The sequence below is a fragment of the Neofelis nebulosa genome, chromosome 17, assembly GCF_028018385.1.
Source record: "Neofelis nebulosa isolate mNeoNeb1 chromosome 17, mNeoNeb1.pri, whole genome shotgun sequence".
In the NCBI taxonomy this organism is placed as follows: domain Eukaryota; kingdom Metazoa; phylum Chordata; class Mammalia; order Carnivora; family Felidae; genus Neofelis; species Neofelis nebulosa.
The window spans coordinates 35,082,392-35,097,917 of NC_080798.1; the positions used below are offsets into that span (position 1 = coordinate 35,082,392).

The 15,526-nt window shown below is 45.3% G+C and overlaps 1 protein-coding gene across 6 annotated transcripts in view; it reads right to left on the minus strand.

Moving 5' to 3' along the window:
- Nucleotides 1-6,164: 6,164 nt before the first annotated feature.
- The window catches only part of CNGB1 (cyclic nucleotide gated channel subunit beta 1), a 77,150-nt gene continuing 67,788 nt past the window's right edge, over nt 6,165-15,526 (minus strand). For 4 of the 6 annotated variants that reach the window (XM_058707786.1, XM_058707788.1, XM_058707785.1 and 1 more), the window contains 2 exons: nt 11,726-11,942; nt 6,165-8,657 (listed from right to left, as the gene is read on the minus strand). In XM_058707786.1, the coding sequence (XP_058563769.1) occupies nt 7,788-8,657; nt 11,726-11,942 (1,087 nt within the window). In that variant the 3' untranslated portion in view covers nt 6,165-7,787. The remainder of the gene's footprint in view (nt 8,658-11,725; nt 11,943-15,526) is intronic. The other 2 variants (XM_058707790.1, XM_058707789.1) reach the window with 1 other exon arrangement.

A 15,526-nucleotide genomic window follows, 5' to 3' on the forward strand; every position in this document is an offset into this window, starting at 1 on the left:
TTTTTCTACTATATATTTTACTTTTGTGTAATTTTTTTCAAATTCTATTTTACTTCCATCATTTCATTTTATTTCTATTGCAGTGTATTCATTTTTTCAAATTTTCAAAGGATTTCCTTTTTTTCTTTCCCTTTTTTCCTCTAATCAAGCTCCTTTCAACACCCAGACCAAAACACACCTAGGATCTAGCATAATTTATTTAATTTTAGTGTGTGTGTGTGTGTGTGTGTGTGTGTTGTTTTCAATTTTTTAAGTTTAATTTTTTTATTTTAATTAAAAAAATGTTTTTACCTCAATAATTCCTTTTCTCCCTTCAAAATGATGAAATGAAGGAATTCACCCAAAAAGAAAGGGCAGGAAGATACGACAGCCAGGGACTTAACTAACACAGATGCAGGCAAGATGTCTGAACCAGAATTTAGAAGCACGATAATAAGAAGACTAGCTGGAGTCGAAAATAGATTCGAATCCCTTTCTGCGGAGATAAAAGAAGTAAAATCTAGCCAGGATGAAATAAAAAATGGTATAACTGAGCTGCAATTTCAAATGGATGCCATGGTGGCAAGGATGGATGAGGCAGAGCAGAGAAATCAGCGATACAGAGGACAAACTTATGGAGAACAATGAAGCAGGAAAAAAAAGGGAGATTAAGGCAAAAGAGCATGATTTAAGAATTAGAGAAATCAGTGACTCATTAAAAAGGAACAACATCAGAATCATAGGGGTCTCAGAAGATGAAGAGAGAGAAAAGGGGGGTAGAAGGGTTATGTGAGCAAATCATAGCTGAAAACTTTCCTAACCTGGGAAAGACACAGACATCAAAATCCAGAGAGCACATTCATCTAGTGTTGAATCCCATTAGATTCAACAAAACCGACCATCAACAAGGTATATCATAGTCAAATTCACAAAATACTCAGGTAAGGAAAGAATCATGAAAGCAGCAAGGGAAAAACAGTCCTTAACCTACAAGAGAGGACAGGTCAGGTGTGTGGCAGACCTATCCACAGAAACTTGGCAAGCCAGAAAGGAGTGGCAGGATATATTCAATGTGCTGAATCAGAAAAATATGCAGCCAAAAATTCTTTATCCAGCAAGGCTGTCATTCAAAATAGAAGGAGAGATAAAAAGTTTCCCAAACAAAAATTAAAGGAGTTTGTGACCACTAAATCAGCCCTGCAAGAAATTTTAAGGAGGACTCTCTGGGGGGAGAAAAGATGAAAATAAAAAACAAATAAATAAAGACCAAAAGCAACAAAGACTAGAAAGGACCAGAGAACACCACCAGAAACTCCAACTCGACAAGAAACATAATGACAATAAATTCATATCTTCCAGTACTCACTCTAAACATCAATGGACTAAATGCTCCAATCAAAAGACATAGGGTAACAGAATGGATAAGAAAACAAGACCCATCTATATGTTGTTTACAAGAGACCCACTTTAGACCTAAAGACACCTTAAGATTGAAAGTAAGGGGATGGAGAACCATCTTTCATGCTAATGGACACCAAAAGAAAGCCAGAGTAGCCATACTTATATCAGACAATCTAGACTTTAAAATAAAGACTGTACCAAGAGATGCAAAAGGGCATTATATCATAATCAAGGGGTCTATCCACCAAGAACCTAACAATTGTAAACATTTATGTTCCAAATGTGGAATAACCCAAATATATAAATCAATTAATCACAAACATAAAGAAACTCAAACATTGATAAGAATACCATAATAGTAGGGTACCTCAACACCCCACTTACAACAATGGACAGATCATCTAACCAGAAAAATCAACAAGGAAACAATGGCTTTGAATGACACACTGGAGCAGATGGACTTAACAGATATATTCAGAACATTTCATCCTAAAGCAGTGGAACATACATTCTTCTCCAGTACACATGAAACGTTCTCCAGAAGAGATCACATACCAGGACACAAATCAGCCCTCAACAAATACAAAAAGATTGAGATCATACTGTTCATATTTTCAGACCACAACACTATGAAACTCGAAATCAACCACAAGAAAAAATGGAAAGATAACAAATACTTGGAGACTAAAGAACATCGTACTAAAGAATGAATGAGCTAACCAAGAAGTTAAAGAGGAAATTAAAAAGTACATGGAAGCCAATTAAAATGATAACACCCCAGCCCAAAACCTCTGGGACGCAGCAAAGGTGGTCATAAGAGGGAAGTATATAGCAATCCAGGCCTTCCTAAAGAAGGAAGAAAGGTCTCAGATACACAACCTAATCTTACACTTTAATGAGCTGGAAAAAGAACAGCAAATAAAACCCCAAACCAGCAGAAGGCAGGAAATAATAAAGATTAGAGCAGAAATCAATGCTATCAAAACCAAAAACAAACAACAACAAAAAACAAACAAACAAAAAAAACCAGTAGAACAGATCAATGAAACTAGAAGCTGGTTCTTTGAAAGAATTTTCAAAATTGATAAACTATTAGCCAGTTTGATCAAAAAGAAAAAAAGAAAGGACCCAAATAAACAAAATCAAGAATGGAAGAGGGGAGATCACAACCAACACAGCAGAAATAGGAATAATAAGAGAATATTATGAATAATTATACACCAATAAAATGGGCAATCTGGAAGAAATGAACAAATTCATACAAACATATACACTACCAAAACTAAAACAGGAAAAAATAGAAAATTTGAACAGACCCATCATCAGTAAAGAAATCAAATTAGTAATCAAAAATCTCCCAAAAAACAAGAGTCCAGGGAATTCTACCAAACATTTAAGGAAGAGTTAACATCTATTCTCTTGAAGCTGTTCCACAAAATAGAAATGGAGGGAAAACTTCCAAACTCTTTCTATGAAGCCAGCATTACCTTGATTCCAGAACCAGACAAAGACACCACTAAAAAGGAGAACTATAGACCAATTTCCCTGATGAACATGGATGCAAAAACCCTCAACAAGATATTAGCCAACAATACATTAAAAAAATTATTCACCACGACCAAGTGGAATTTATACCTGGGATGCAGGGCTGGTTCAATATCCGCAAAACAATTAATGGGATTCATCACATCAACAAAAGAAAGGACAAGAACCATATGATCCTCTCAATAGATGCAGAGAAAGTATTTGACAAAATACAGCATCCTTTCTTGATAAAAATCCTTAAGAAAGTAGGGATAGAAGGATCATACCTCAAGATCATAAAAGCCATATATGAAAGACCCAACACTAATATCATCCTTAATGGGGAAAAACTAAGACCTTTCCCCCTAAGGTCAGGAACAAGACAGGGATGTCCACTCTCAAAACTGTTATTCAACACAGTATTGGAAGTCTTAGGCTCAGCAATCAGACAACACAAAGAAATAAAAGGCATCCAAATCAGCCAGGAGGAGGTCAAACTTTCACTCTTTGCAGATGACATGATACTCTATATGGAAAACCCAAAAGATTCCACCAAAAAACTACTAGAACTGATCCATGAATTCAGCAAAGTGGCAGGATATAAAACCAATGCACAGAAATCTGTTGCATTCCTATACATCAATAATGAAGCAACAGAAAGAGAAATCAAGGAATCAATCCCATTTACAATTGCACCAAAAAATACCTAGGAATAAATCTAACCAAAGAGGTGAAAAATCTATACACTGAAAACTATAGAAAGCTTATGAAAGAAATTGAAGAAGACACCAACAAATGGAAAAATATTCCATGTTCCTGGATAGGAAGAACAAATATTGTTAAAATGTCAGTATTACCCAAAGCAATCTACATATTCAATGCAGTATCTATCAAAATAACACCATGGGGCACCTGGCTGGCTCAGCCGGTTGAGCGTCTGACTTCGGCTCAGGTCATGATCTCACGGTTTGTGAGTTCAAGCCCCGTGTCGGGCTCTGTGCTGACAGCTCAGAGCTTGGATCCTGCTTCAGATTCTGTGTGTCTCTCACTCTGTCCCTCCCCCACTCTGAATCTGTCTCTCTCTCTCTCTCTCTCAAAAATAAATAAACATTAAAAAATTTTTTTTAAATAACACCAGCATTCTTCACAGAGCTAGAACAAACAATCCTAAAATTTGTATGGAACCAGAAAAGACTCCGAATAGCCAAAGCAATCTTGAAAAAGAAAACCAAAGCAGGAGGCATCACCATCCCGGACTTCAAGCTATACTACAAAGCTGTAATCATCAAGACAGTATGGTACTGGCACAAAAACAGACACTCAGATCAATGGAACAGAATAGAGAACCCAGAAATGGACCCACAAAGTATGGCCAACTAATCTTTGATAAAGCAGGAAAGAATATCCAGTGCAATAAAGGCAGTCTCTTCAGCCAGTGGTGCTGGGAAAACTGGACAGCAACATGCAGAAGAATGAACTTGGACCACTTTCTTACACCATACACAAAAATAAACTCAAAATGGATGAGAGACCTAAATGAAAGACAGGAAGCCTTCAAAATCCTTGAGGAGAAAGCAGGCAACAACCTCTTTGATCTTGGCTGCAGCAACTTCTTACTCAACACGTCTCCAAAGGCAATGGAAACAAAAGCAAAAATGAACTACTGGGACCTCATCAAAATAAAAAGCTTCTGGACGGTGAAGGAAACAATCAGCAAAACTTTTGGCAACCGATGGAATGGGAGAAGATATTTGCAAACAATATAGCAGATAAAGGGTTAGTATCCAAAATCTATAAAGAACTTATCAAACTCAACACCCAAAAAACAAATAATCCAGTGAAGAAAAGGGCAAAAGACATGAATAGACATTTCTCCAAAGAAGACATCCAGATGGCCAACCGACACATGAAAAAATGCTCAACATCACTCATCATCAGGGAAATACAAATGAAAACCACAATGAGATACCACCTCACACCTGTCAGAATGGCTAACGTTAACAACTTGGGCAACAACAGATGTTGGCGAGGTTGCAGAGAAAGAGGATCTCTTTTGTACTGCTGGTGGGAATGCAAACTGGTGCAGCCACTCTGGAAAACAGTATGGAGGTTCCTCAAAAAATTAAAAATAGACTACCCTATGACCCAGTAATTGCACTACTATGTATTTATCCAAGGGATACAGGTGTGCTGTTTTGAAGGGGCACATGCATCCAATGTTTATAGCAGCACTATCAACAATAGCCAAAGTATGGAAAGAGCCCAAATGTCCCTCGATGGATGAATGGATAAAGAAGATGTATATATATACAATAGAGTACTACTCGGCAATCAAAAAGAATGAAATCTTGCCATTTGCAACTACATGGATGGAACTAGAAGGTATTATGTTAATCGAAATGAGTCAGAGAAAGACAAATATCATATGACTTCACTCATGAGGACTTTAAGACCAGAACAGATGAACACAAGGGAAGGGAAGCAAAAATAATATAAAAACAGGGAGGGGGACAAAACATAAGAGACTTTTAAATATGGAGAACAAACAGTTACTGAGGGGGTTGTGGCAGGGGGGATGGGCTAAATGGGTAAGGGACATTAAGGAATCTACCCCTGAAATCACTGTTGCACTATATGCTAAGTTGGATGTAAATTAAAAAAAAAAAAAAAAGAAAGAAAAAGAAAAGAAATCAATTTTCTTTCCAGGACAATTCTTGGAAAACCTCAAGAATCTCTCGCTTTATATAATAAGCAGTATACATTCAAGAGTTGATATCTAAAATAATGAGTATGTTCATATAAAAAAAGATTCCTTATAAAATAGGATCTCACAGTGAAGGTGCCTTCAAAACATTTTGCCATCTACTGAAGGGTAACACACTGACTTGATTGATATATCTGAAATACTTGCCAAAAATGGAAGCATTCTCTATGCTTGGATTTAGAACATGAAGTGCGGGGGCACCTGGGTGGCTCAGTTGGTAAAGCATCTGAGTTGGGCTCAGGTCACAATCTCTTGGTTTGTGGATTTGAGCCCTGCATCGGGCTCTGTGCTGACAGCTCAGAGCCTGGAGCCTGCTTCGGATTCTGTGTCTCCCTCTCTTTCTGCCCCTTCATCACTCATGCTCTGTCTCTCTCTCTCTCAAAAAAGAAAGAAAACAGAATATGTAGTGTAAATATGAATATGATAATTGGGGATGGTAAAGCAAAAATTAGCCCAAACCTCCAGATTTCCCCTATTTAAAAACAGTGTTTCCCAGTGAAGTTATGTATATGATTTTTTTTAATTGAAGCACTATTTCTTAACAGCATGATTGAAAACATGGCAAATGCCTGTCAATTGGAGAGCCGTTAAATGCTATGATACTTGCAGACAATGGACTAGATTGTAGGCATGAAAAATAAACATCCCCTCTATATAGTAAGAAGAATCTTCAGAATAAATCAAATGAAAAACAACAGCAGCTCTAGTATGTTATTATTTGTGAAAGAAAAAAAAAAAAAAAGGAAGAGCACGAGAAATTGATAATAGTGGTTGCTTCCAGGAAGGGGACCAGGGAGGTTGGGCACCAGGGGTAGGAGGGATCATTTTAACTGGGTAGCCTTTCATACCCATAGAAATTTATTAAAATAAATTAATAAAAGCTTTTTAAAAGGCTAAAATAATGCTGCTCATCACTATATGCAATGTGATTACTCAGATCACATGGTATGTCATCAACTAGAGAAATCTGTTTGTTACCCTGGGATTTGGAAGTGTTTAGACCAGGCTGAGAACTCCCATATTGTTTCATTTTTTTCACAGGGGAAATGAATGTTCTGGTTTTAGTCCGATAGACAAATACACACATTTGTAAGCCCTCAAAGGCCTCTTCAGCAGTTCACAATGTCCTGCAATTTTATATAAAATGGGCAGTACCTATTGGAATTCCGGGGCTTTTTGTGTTCATTGTTGCTGGTGGAAACAAATGGCCCAGGACGGGTTTTTGTGTTTAATCACCCACTCCCCCGTGAGCCATTAGATATGCAAATGAAATCCTCCCAATATTCAGTGACTGAGGACTCCTCCCCATCCCACCTCCCCTCCTTTTATTTTGAATCATTAAAGCAACATGACTTGACTTGATCTGGGGAAGCATCAGGAACTTCAGTGGTGTCAGCTGTAATTTTGTCTTCTAGGATTAATGGAAGTTGCCACCATCATCTCTATGGCAAGGGTGTTAAAGTAAGCAAGCATGAATCCCTGCAGACCAGAACTAGGTGATGGCATCAGACTCAGAACTGAATGCAACCCGGGAACAGATCCATGCTTAACTACCCTAATGGGCATCATGTCCCTAATCAGGTCGTCAGGTGAGCCATAGTTCCCATTTAGTCAAATGAGCAGCAGAGCATAACTACCCTTCTGCTGACAAGCTGTGTTTGTTTTAATCTCTACACCTAATGTGGGGCTTGAACTCACAACCTTGAGATCAAGAGTCCCATGTTCTACCCACTGAGCCAGCCAGGCTTCCCACCTGCTGGCAGGTTTTCTATCCTTGAAATGTGGGAGGTTGAAACCCAAACATTCACTAACCCTTTAGTCTCCAACAAAGCTTCCCGGAGGGTTGGAGTCCCATTCTGTCTAGCCTTTCCCCACAAACTTTTTAAATAGAAAAGAATTTTGTTTTTAAAAATAACAGTCGGAAGAGGTAGGGTTCTCAGGTGATGGTGGGAACTCAGGGACACTAACGACATTTGTTGACTTCAAAACCAGCCTTGGCAGAAGCCCGCTGGGCCAGAATGACAGACGCTACTGAGTCCGGGAGTCTGGGCCTGTAGGAGAGGGGCGCGTTGCTCGGGACGGGCCTGCACCTGCCGGAAGTGGCTCGCTGGCGGCAGCCTCACTCGGCCTCCTGCTTCTCCTCTGGGATCTCCTTCTCCTCGGGGATCTCCTTCTTCTCCTCCGGGATCTCCTCCTCCTCGGGGATCTCCTTCTCCTCCGGGATCTCCTTCTTCTCCTCCGGGATCTCCTTCTTCTCCTCCGGGATCTCCTCCTCCTCGGGGATCTCCTTCTCCTCCGGGATCTCCTCCTCCTCGGGGATCTCCTTCTCCTCCGGGATCTCCTTCTTCTCCTCGGGGATCTCCTTCTTCTCCTCCGGGATCTCCTCCTCCTCGGGGATCTCCTTCTCCTCCGGGATCTCCTTCTCCTCCGGGATCTCCTTCTTCTCCTCCGGGATCTCCTTCTTCTCCTCCGGGATCTCCTCCTCCTCGGGGATCTCCTTCTCCTCCGGGATCTCCTTCTTCTCCTCCGGGATCTCCTTCTTCTCCTCCGGGATCTCCTCCTCCTCGGGGATCTCCTTCTCCTCCGGGATCTCCTCCTCCTCGGGGATCTCCTTCTCCTCCGGGATCTCCTTCTCCTCCGGGATCTCCTCCTCCTCGGGGATCTCCTTCTCCTCCGGGATCTCCTTCTTCTCCTCCGGGATCTCCTTCTTCTCCTCCGGGATCTCCTTCTCCTCCGGGATCTCCTCCTCCTCGGGGATCTCCTTCTCCTCCGGGATCTCCACCAACAGGATCTGTTCACCGGGATCTGGGCCTGGGCTCATGCAGATCTGCACCGAGTGCTCCTCCGGCCCTGCCGCCCCCTCCCTGCCTTCCTCGGGCCTCTCAGGGGAGGCAGGTGGCGGAGAGCGGCGGGCTGGGGGCTCTGGCGGTGCTGGCTGGTCTGGGGCGGCGGATCCCGCCTCTCCCGCAGTGTCTTGAGAGCTCTTGGCCTGAAACCGGAAAGGGTGATTGGTGAGGCAAAGAACATCGGACATTTCTTGGAGGGGTCTTAGAGGGGTCTGGCACACCTCCCTGTTCCCCTTTCTCATACCCCCAAGGAGGAGAATGGCAGAGCACTCAGGGGTTCAATATAATGGATGAGAAGTGGGGGGTTGGAAGGCATCAGGATTATTTGGTAGACACAGAGTATATTATGGTGAAGTTTAGGAATTAAAAAGTCCTGGCTGGACTTAGGGGAAGGTCTTGGGGATATTTTGGGTCTCTGTTGATGGGCAGGGCTAGAAGCCAGAGTGGAGCTGCAGTTCAAGCCTGCCCCTGAGCCATTGAGGGAAGAGAGGCTGAGACCAAGAGGGAGAACCACCAAGCCTTTGCAAAGCTGAGCCGGCGGCCCTGTCCACTTACCAGTGGCCCTGTCCACTGTCCAGTTACCAGGGCTGGGTGCTCCTGGGTGAATGAGACAAATTCTAAGCAAACAAGGTAAAAGGCTGAGATGGCAGAAGTAGCTGTGGGCTGTCCCCCTTTCTGGAAGGTCTCAAAGGTTGAGACCTCTCCTCCCCCGGGAGAAGAATGGGCAGGATACCACTGGCATTAGGCTGGGCTCAGCCCCCATACTTGGGGACTTGGTGGGTACTTCCAACCCCAGCCTTTGCGGTTCCTATGGACACTGGCCATGGTCTGTGTATCAGTAAAAACCCAAGCCTTCATGGATACTCGTGACCCCACCTGCCCTGTCTGACCCATCTCTGCATGAAAATAAATGGGAGAGAGTGGCCCCCAGAAAAGGAGGCCTGAATGGTCCACAGCTGTGCAAGACCCACACGTGAATTAAAGTGAAGGCGGTCAGCATGCTCGTGAGGAACAGAGACGTCTGAAGTTTGCTCAAGTCATAGGGTGTTGAAGGAAGGGAAGTGGGGTAGGGAACCCCACTCCAAGAACCCAAGGCAGCTCTGGGGACAAACCACTCCCTCTGTCTCAGTGTTCCTGCATGTTTTGGTACACCTGTTCCACCTTCCCCTATCTGCCCTAAACTCTGACAACACTCTTCCAGGGCAAGATGGTGCCCTGATGGGGCTTCCTGAAGCATCCTGCTGTGAATGGATCCAGAAGAATCATGGGAAGGTTGGTCAAGTGCTTCGCCATGTTCAAAATGCCTTATAAAAGATATCCAAGGGGCATCTGGGTGGCTCAGTCAGTTAAGCATCTGACTTCAGCTCTAGTCATGATCTCATGGTTTGTGGGTTCGAGCCCTGCATCAGGGTCCATGCTGACAGCTTGGAGTCTGCTTCAGATCCTCTGTCCCCCTCTCCCTCTGCCCCTCTCCTGCTCATGCTCTCTCTCTTTCTCTCTCAAAAATAAACAAATATTAAAAAAAAAAAGACATCCAAGGTATCCTGCTTCATCTATACAATGCCATGTGGCAACCATGAGTAATCTGCATCTCAGAAAGCTTGAGGAACTTCCCCGGATCACAGACCTGGTGGTGACAGAGCTGGGATTTAGACCCGTATCTTTGGATTATTATTTAAGAGCTCCTTGCACTCTGCCATTCTGCCCTGATTGTTCTAAAATTGACTTTTATTAGAATTCTCATGCAAATTTAATTCACATCTCCAAGCTGCCTGGGTAAAGAGCTAATATTCAGTAGCAATAAGCCCCATTTCAGATAAAGCCTTTCACTGTACTGAGAAGAGCCTTGGAGCTCACATCTGCTCAGTCCCACGCAGCAGCCGGCACTAAGGACCCCAACTTGCTGGTTCGACCTTGACTCTGACAGTTTGTGAGCCAGGCAATCATATCTGTCCTCAGTCTGAGGCCCTGGGTGGCTGTATCTTGAGAAGATACTGGAACCCCAGGGAGCTTTGATGTCAACTCCCAGACTCCAGATATCAAATGATCTCTGGACAGGTCCCCCAGACTCTGACACCAGCCTGGATTGAGACTAAGTTCACTAGGCTCGTTTCCTGCCGCGCCCCCCCCCCCCGCCCCCCGCCCAAGACTTATTTATTTTTGAGAAAGAGAACGCAAGTGGGGGAGGGGCAAAGAGGGAGGGGAAACAGAAGATCCAAAGCAGGCTCTGTGCTGACAGCAGTGAGTCCGGTGTGGGGCTGGAACCCACGAACTGCGAGATCATGACCTGAGCTGAAGTCAGACGCTTAACCGATTGAGCCACCCAGGTGCCCCCTTTGAATTCTGTCATGTGGACTGCAGTCCCCTCCCTGCCACGGAGCTGCTGCCTAACCACGGCCTCCTTCCCAACAGCCTCCCTAAAGGACAGTCATGAATAGTCATAATTAGTGCAATCATTCTAATTGGCATTTTTGGCATTAGTCACAGAAAAGAATCCCAGAACTAATTTTAAAATTCCCTTCAGATTTCCGAGGACTGGGGCGGGTAGGACAGTTGGCACTGTGCCTGCTGCAGAGTTTTTTCTCTTCAAATCTTTTCAAGTGTCACAGACACAAATATAAAATATGAGGACATCACTGCCATCTGGGGAGGGACATTCCCTGCCCACACCCACTGCTCCTACCTCTGCAAGTGCAGGAGGACTTCCCGTAGGAGGATTGCCCCCCTCAGCCCAGGCAGGGGAGCCTGGTCTCTCCACACCACCACAGTCGGTGGCTGGGGAAGTGGCACGCGATCCGATTCTGTCCAGTGACAGTGAGCCCTGGGACTTTTGCTGGAATCATGGGGAAAGAGGGACTTTCCGTTGGGAGTTGCTAAACCAGAAGGATGTAACCCTAGTGCCCTTGTGATGGGACGCCATCCCTGAGGAAAGCAGGAATGACAGAATGGCAAAACCAGTCCCCTGGGCATCGTCTGAACTCCTGGATCCAGCCTTGCCTGAACTGCCCAGCTACCCGACCCCCATCAATTCCCTGTTTTTTTAAGCTAACGTGAGCTGGCACCGTGACTTGCATTTCTGTCACTTGCAACCACATGAGTCCTGACTGATGTGAAGAAGGGGGAGAGATTTCCCCGCTCTCTGAGGCACCCTGGCCCTCTCTCTGGCACGAGGCTGAAATGGACAGGGAGGCTGGGGAACCAACCGCGTTACCTGTTCCAGCAACTGCTGCTGCCTCGCTGCCGCCTCCAGCGCAGCCAGTTCCTTGAGCCGGGCCCTCAGGTGGGCAAGCTTGCCGGCTTTTGCCCCCTTGGCACCCATCTTTCCTGCTACGGCCAGGGCGGCGTTGAACAGCTTGGGGGTGCCTGCCCGGGGAGGAAGGATGAACACGCTCTTCTCCTTGGGCTTGTTGTTATTTCTTAGCATGCGCCTGAAAGAAAGCAGCGCCCGTGAACATCACAAGCATGCTCTGGGAGAGAAGAAAGCATCATTCACGTAGAATCCACTGGGGTTGTGGTGTGGCGGTGGTGGTTTTGGCTGGCGAACTGTGAGTAAGCAGGGCGAGAAGTGCTTTATGCGTCGCATCTCAGTAAGTGATGGGAGCAACCGGGACGACGTGGGTTTATAGTCTGTACCTTATAGAGGAGGAATGCAGGCTCAGAGGGGCCAAGAACTTTTCTGAGGTCACACGGGAAATGCTGAATGATACTATAACATATGGACTCAGAAATAGGATGCTCCGCTGAAAAAAGACCCAAAGCCTTTCCCTTCTCTTCCTTTTGCTTCGCTGTCATTTTGCCATCCTCACCATCACCTCTGTCAACACTTACTGAGTGTCTGTATGTGTCGGGTGCTATGCTCAGTCCTTTACAGACCCTCTTCAGTGGCCCCTGAGATCCCCCTTCCTGGTGTTCCCTCCCCTTGAGGGGTGAGTGGGACATGTGACTTGCTTTCAACCAGCAGAATACAGCAAGGGTGATCAGATACCACCTTTGTGAATATGTCACATGGGATCGTGATCTCTGTCTTGCAAGGAGACGCTCCCTCACTGGCTTTGATGAAGCAAGTGGCCATGTTGGGGGAGGCCCACGTGGCGAGAACCACGGGCAGCTTCCGGCCAACAATTGGCTCACAGGCATGTGACCTTGGAAGCAGGTCCTTCCCCAGGGGACATTTGAGATGGGACTCAGCTCTGGCCCGCACCTTGATTATAGCCTTGCAGCAGCCCCACCAAAGCCACCCCAGACTTCTGACCCACGGAAACTCTGAGGTGATCAATACGTGTGGTTTTAAAAGCTGCTCAATGTGTGGTAATATCATTACGTAACAACAGGTAACTGATACACATTCTGTCATTTAAATCTCACAGAATCCTCCTCACAGGTAGGCCCTATTTTTCTCCCTCATTTCAAATAAAGATATGCAAGGCCAGAGCGGTAAGTAATTTTCCCAAGGTCACACAGTGAGGAAATCACAGGGGCAGAATTAAAACCCAGATGTAAATGCAGTTTGCCACCCTGCTCTCTAAATAAGGAGACAATCTTCCATCGAACAGAGCCCCAGCCTTTGATAAGGAATATTTCATGCTACAGATATGTGATGAGTGGTTTGGCTCAAGAACAAATGAATTGTGTCTGCAGTCTAGTGGGCCTAGACTCCTAATTGGCAAATTCATTCACCAGGGCTCCAGCAAAACTTGTTTGTTTAAAAATGAGGCCATTACTGGCTGCTTATCTAATCAGAGGCAATGGATTTAAATTGTGCATATTGATATTAATTGCCCAAGACTTGCATTTTCCGGCTGGGACTCCCCCAGGAGAACACAAACATGATAATTCATCAGCGGCCTCTCCATGCCTGGCACTGTCACCTGTGTCATTTAGTCCATAACTCACAGCATGACAGTCTGTGGGAAGGCTCGGCATGGTACAAAAATGACACAAAAGATCTATCTATGGGACCTTTTCTGATTGCTAAGGGGCTGTCTCTCTTTTGAGACACTGAGCTGGCTTCTGGGACATTGCCAGATTAAGGAAATTCAGCCTCATTTTCCGATGACGCATTTTCCTATAAGTAGGATCGCACATTCATCCCTGGAGAAAGTAGCATGCGTGAGACCTTTTTGCCCCATATCTTGGAGTGGCCAAGCCAGAGAGCTGAGCACTTCACTTATTCGGGGCCTCCGCACCTCCATCTGTAAAGCAGGTAGTTTAGACAGAATCCCACACGTGGCTGTCACCAACTCAGACATCCCCAGGCTCTGTGGCTCTCAGATCGTGTCTTTTCCTTTGATGGGCAGAGCTCCCACATGATCCCCTGCCTCTGTCCTCAAGCTTGCCTTTCCAGAGAACCACCTCTCTGATGAATCATGCCACAGCTCTGGTCCCAGGGCCTCTGTGCTGCAAGGCCCGTCAGCAACTCCTTTCTCTGGCTGCTCCCCACCCCGGGCCATCACCTCAGCCCCCCGGCCTCCTCCAGTGCCAGGCACAGGCTCACCACACGTGGTCAGGAGCCTCTGCGGGATGCTAGTTGATTTGCCACACCCTCACCTAACCTAGCCAAAGAAATGGGTGGTTTTCTTGGGCCTTGCTCCTCTTGTTGGGGGAAGAAGGCAGGGTAGGGGGACCTGGAGCCCGCTCTCAGACATTAACAGTCGATTCTCACTATACCTGGTAGTGTCGCTCTGTAGAACCCCTGCAAACACCGAATTAGTGAACACCAAGTCATTGTTTCTGGGGCAAACACAGGCTTAGGTTTCTGCGAGCCTCTCATGACAACATTTTCATCAAGTGATCAATATTTGTGTGTGTTTCTGTTTACAGACATCTTATGTAATACACAGTTGATTCATTACCATTGAACTCACGACGAACATCTCTGAAAGTCATGCCTCAACGAAGCTTGTCTAACCCACATGTTTTCTCTGTAAGGCCCATCCCAGCCCTCTTGCCCTTGGGAACACAGACAGCACCTCAGCACTACACTTAGGGGCCATTTTAAATAGCAAAATCACCAATAAGGATCACAAAAATGTGAAAAAGGTGGCACTAAACAGACCACAAAAGGACGCTTGCTTCCAAGTGTTCAGATGCTTACAAGCTGAAACAATAGAGCAGAGCGTCACCTTGTTCAACTTCTGCCCAGGACGTGCACTTCGGGCAACTCAAAGTTTTCAATGCTCTGCACACATCCACGGATTACTGGGAATGCCCGTGAGTGCTGATTTCGGGGTTACAAATAAATTTTAGTGAGTAGGTGAATTGCAAACACAGAATCGCAAATACGCGACTAATGAGGATTGGCTATATTTCCCTGTTCCTCAGGAGAGCAAGAGGAAATGGGCAAATTTTGTGGGAGAAGTTCAGACAGACCGGCCTTTGGAAGGGCCCAGTGGCTTCCCTAAGAGCAAACAGGGAAGCTGGGTTACAGGGTGGCCTCCTTCCTCAGGGGACCCCAGCATCCTGCATGTATTATGGGCCAACATCAACACAGCCTCCACTCACCTGGGGGTGCCGAAGGGGTTTTGTTAAAACTTAAGTCATGTCAAATCATTCGTCTGTGTAAAACCCCACACAGCTGCCATCTCCCTCAGAATAAAACCCAAAGCCACTGCAAGGCGTCACCTGTGAGGCCCTACCCAAGCTCATCCCCTTGACTTCTCCCATCCCATATCAAGCTACTCTTATTTTCTTGCTGGTCCACGCACACACTGAGCTTGCTCCTCCGCAGAGCCTTTGCACATGCTGTTCCCTCTGGCTGGAATGCTCTTCCCTGCAAGCAGTCCTGCTCATGCTTTTATTCTGTGCAGGTCCCAGCTGAAATACCACTTTCCTCAGAATGGTTTTTCCTGGCCAACTTATCTCAAGTAACTCCCTCCATCACTTCTGTCTCCTCGATGTGGCTTTGTGTCCCCTCACAGCCCTGTGCCCAGCTGGGGATATCGCATAACAATTCATTTCTCCATTGTTGGTCTCCCCTATTAGAATTCAAGCTTTATTTGGTCCCTGCTGTGTC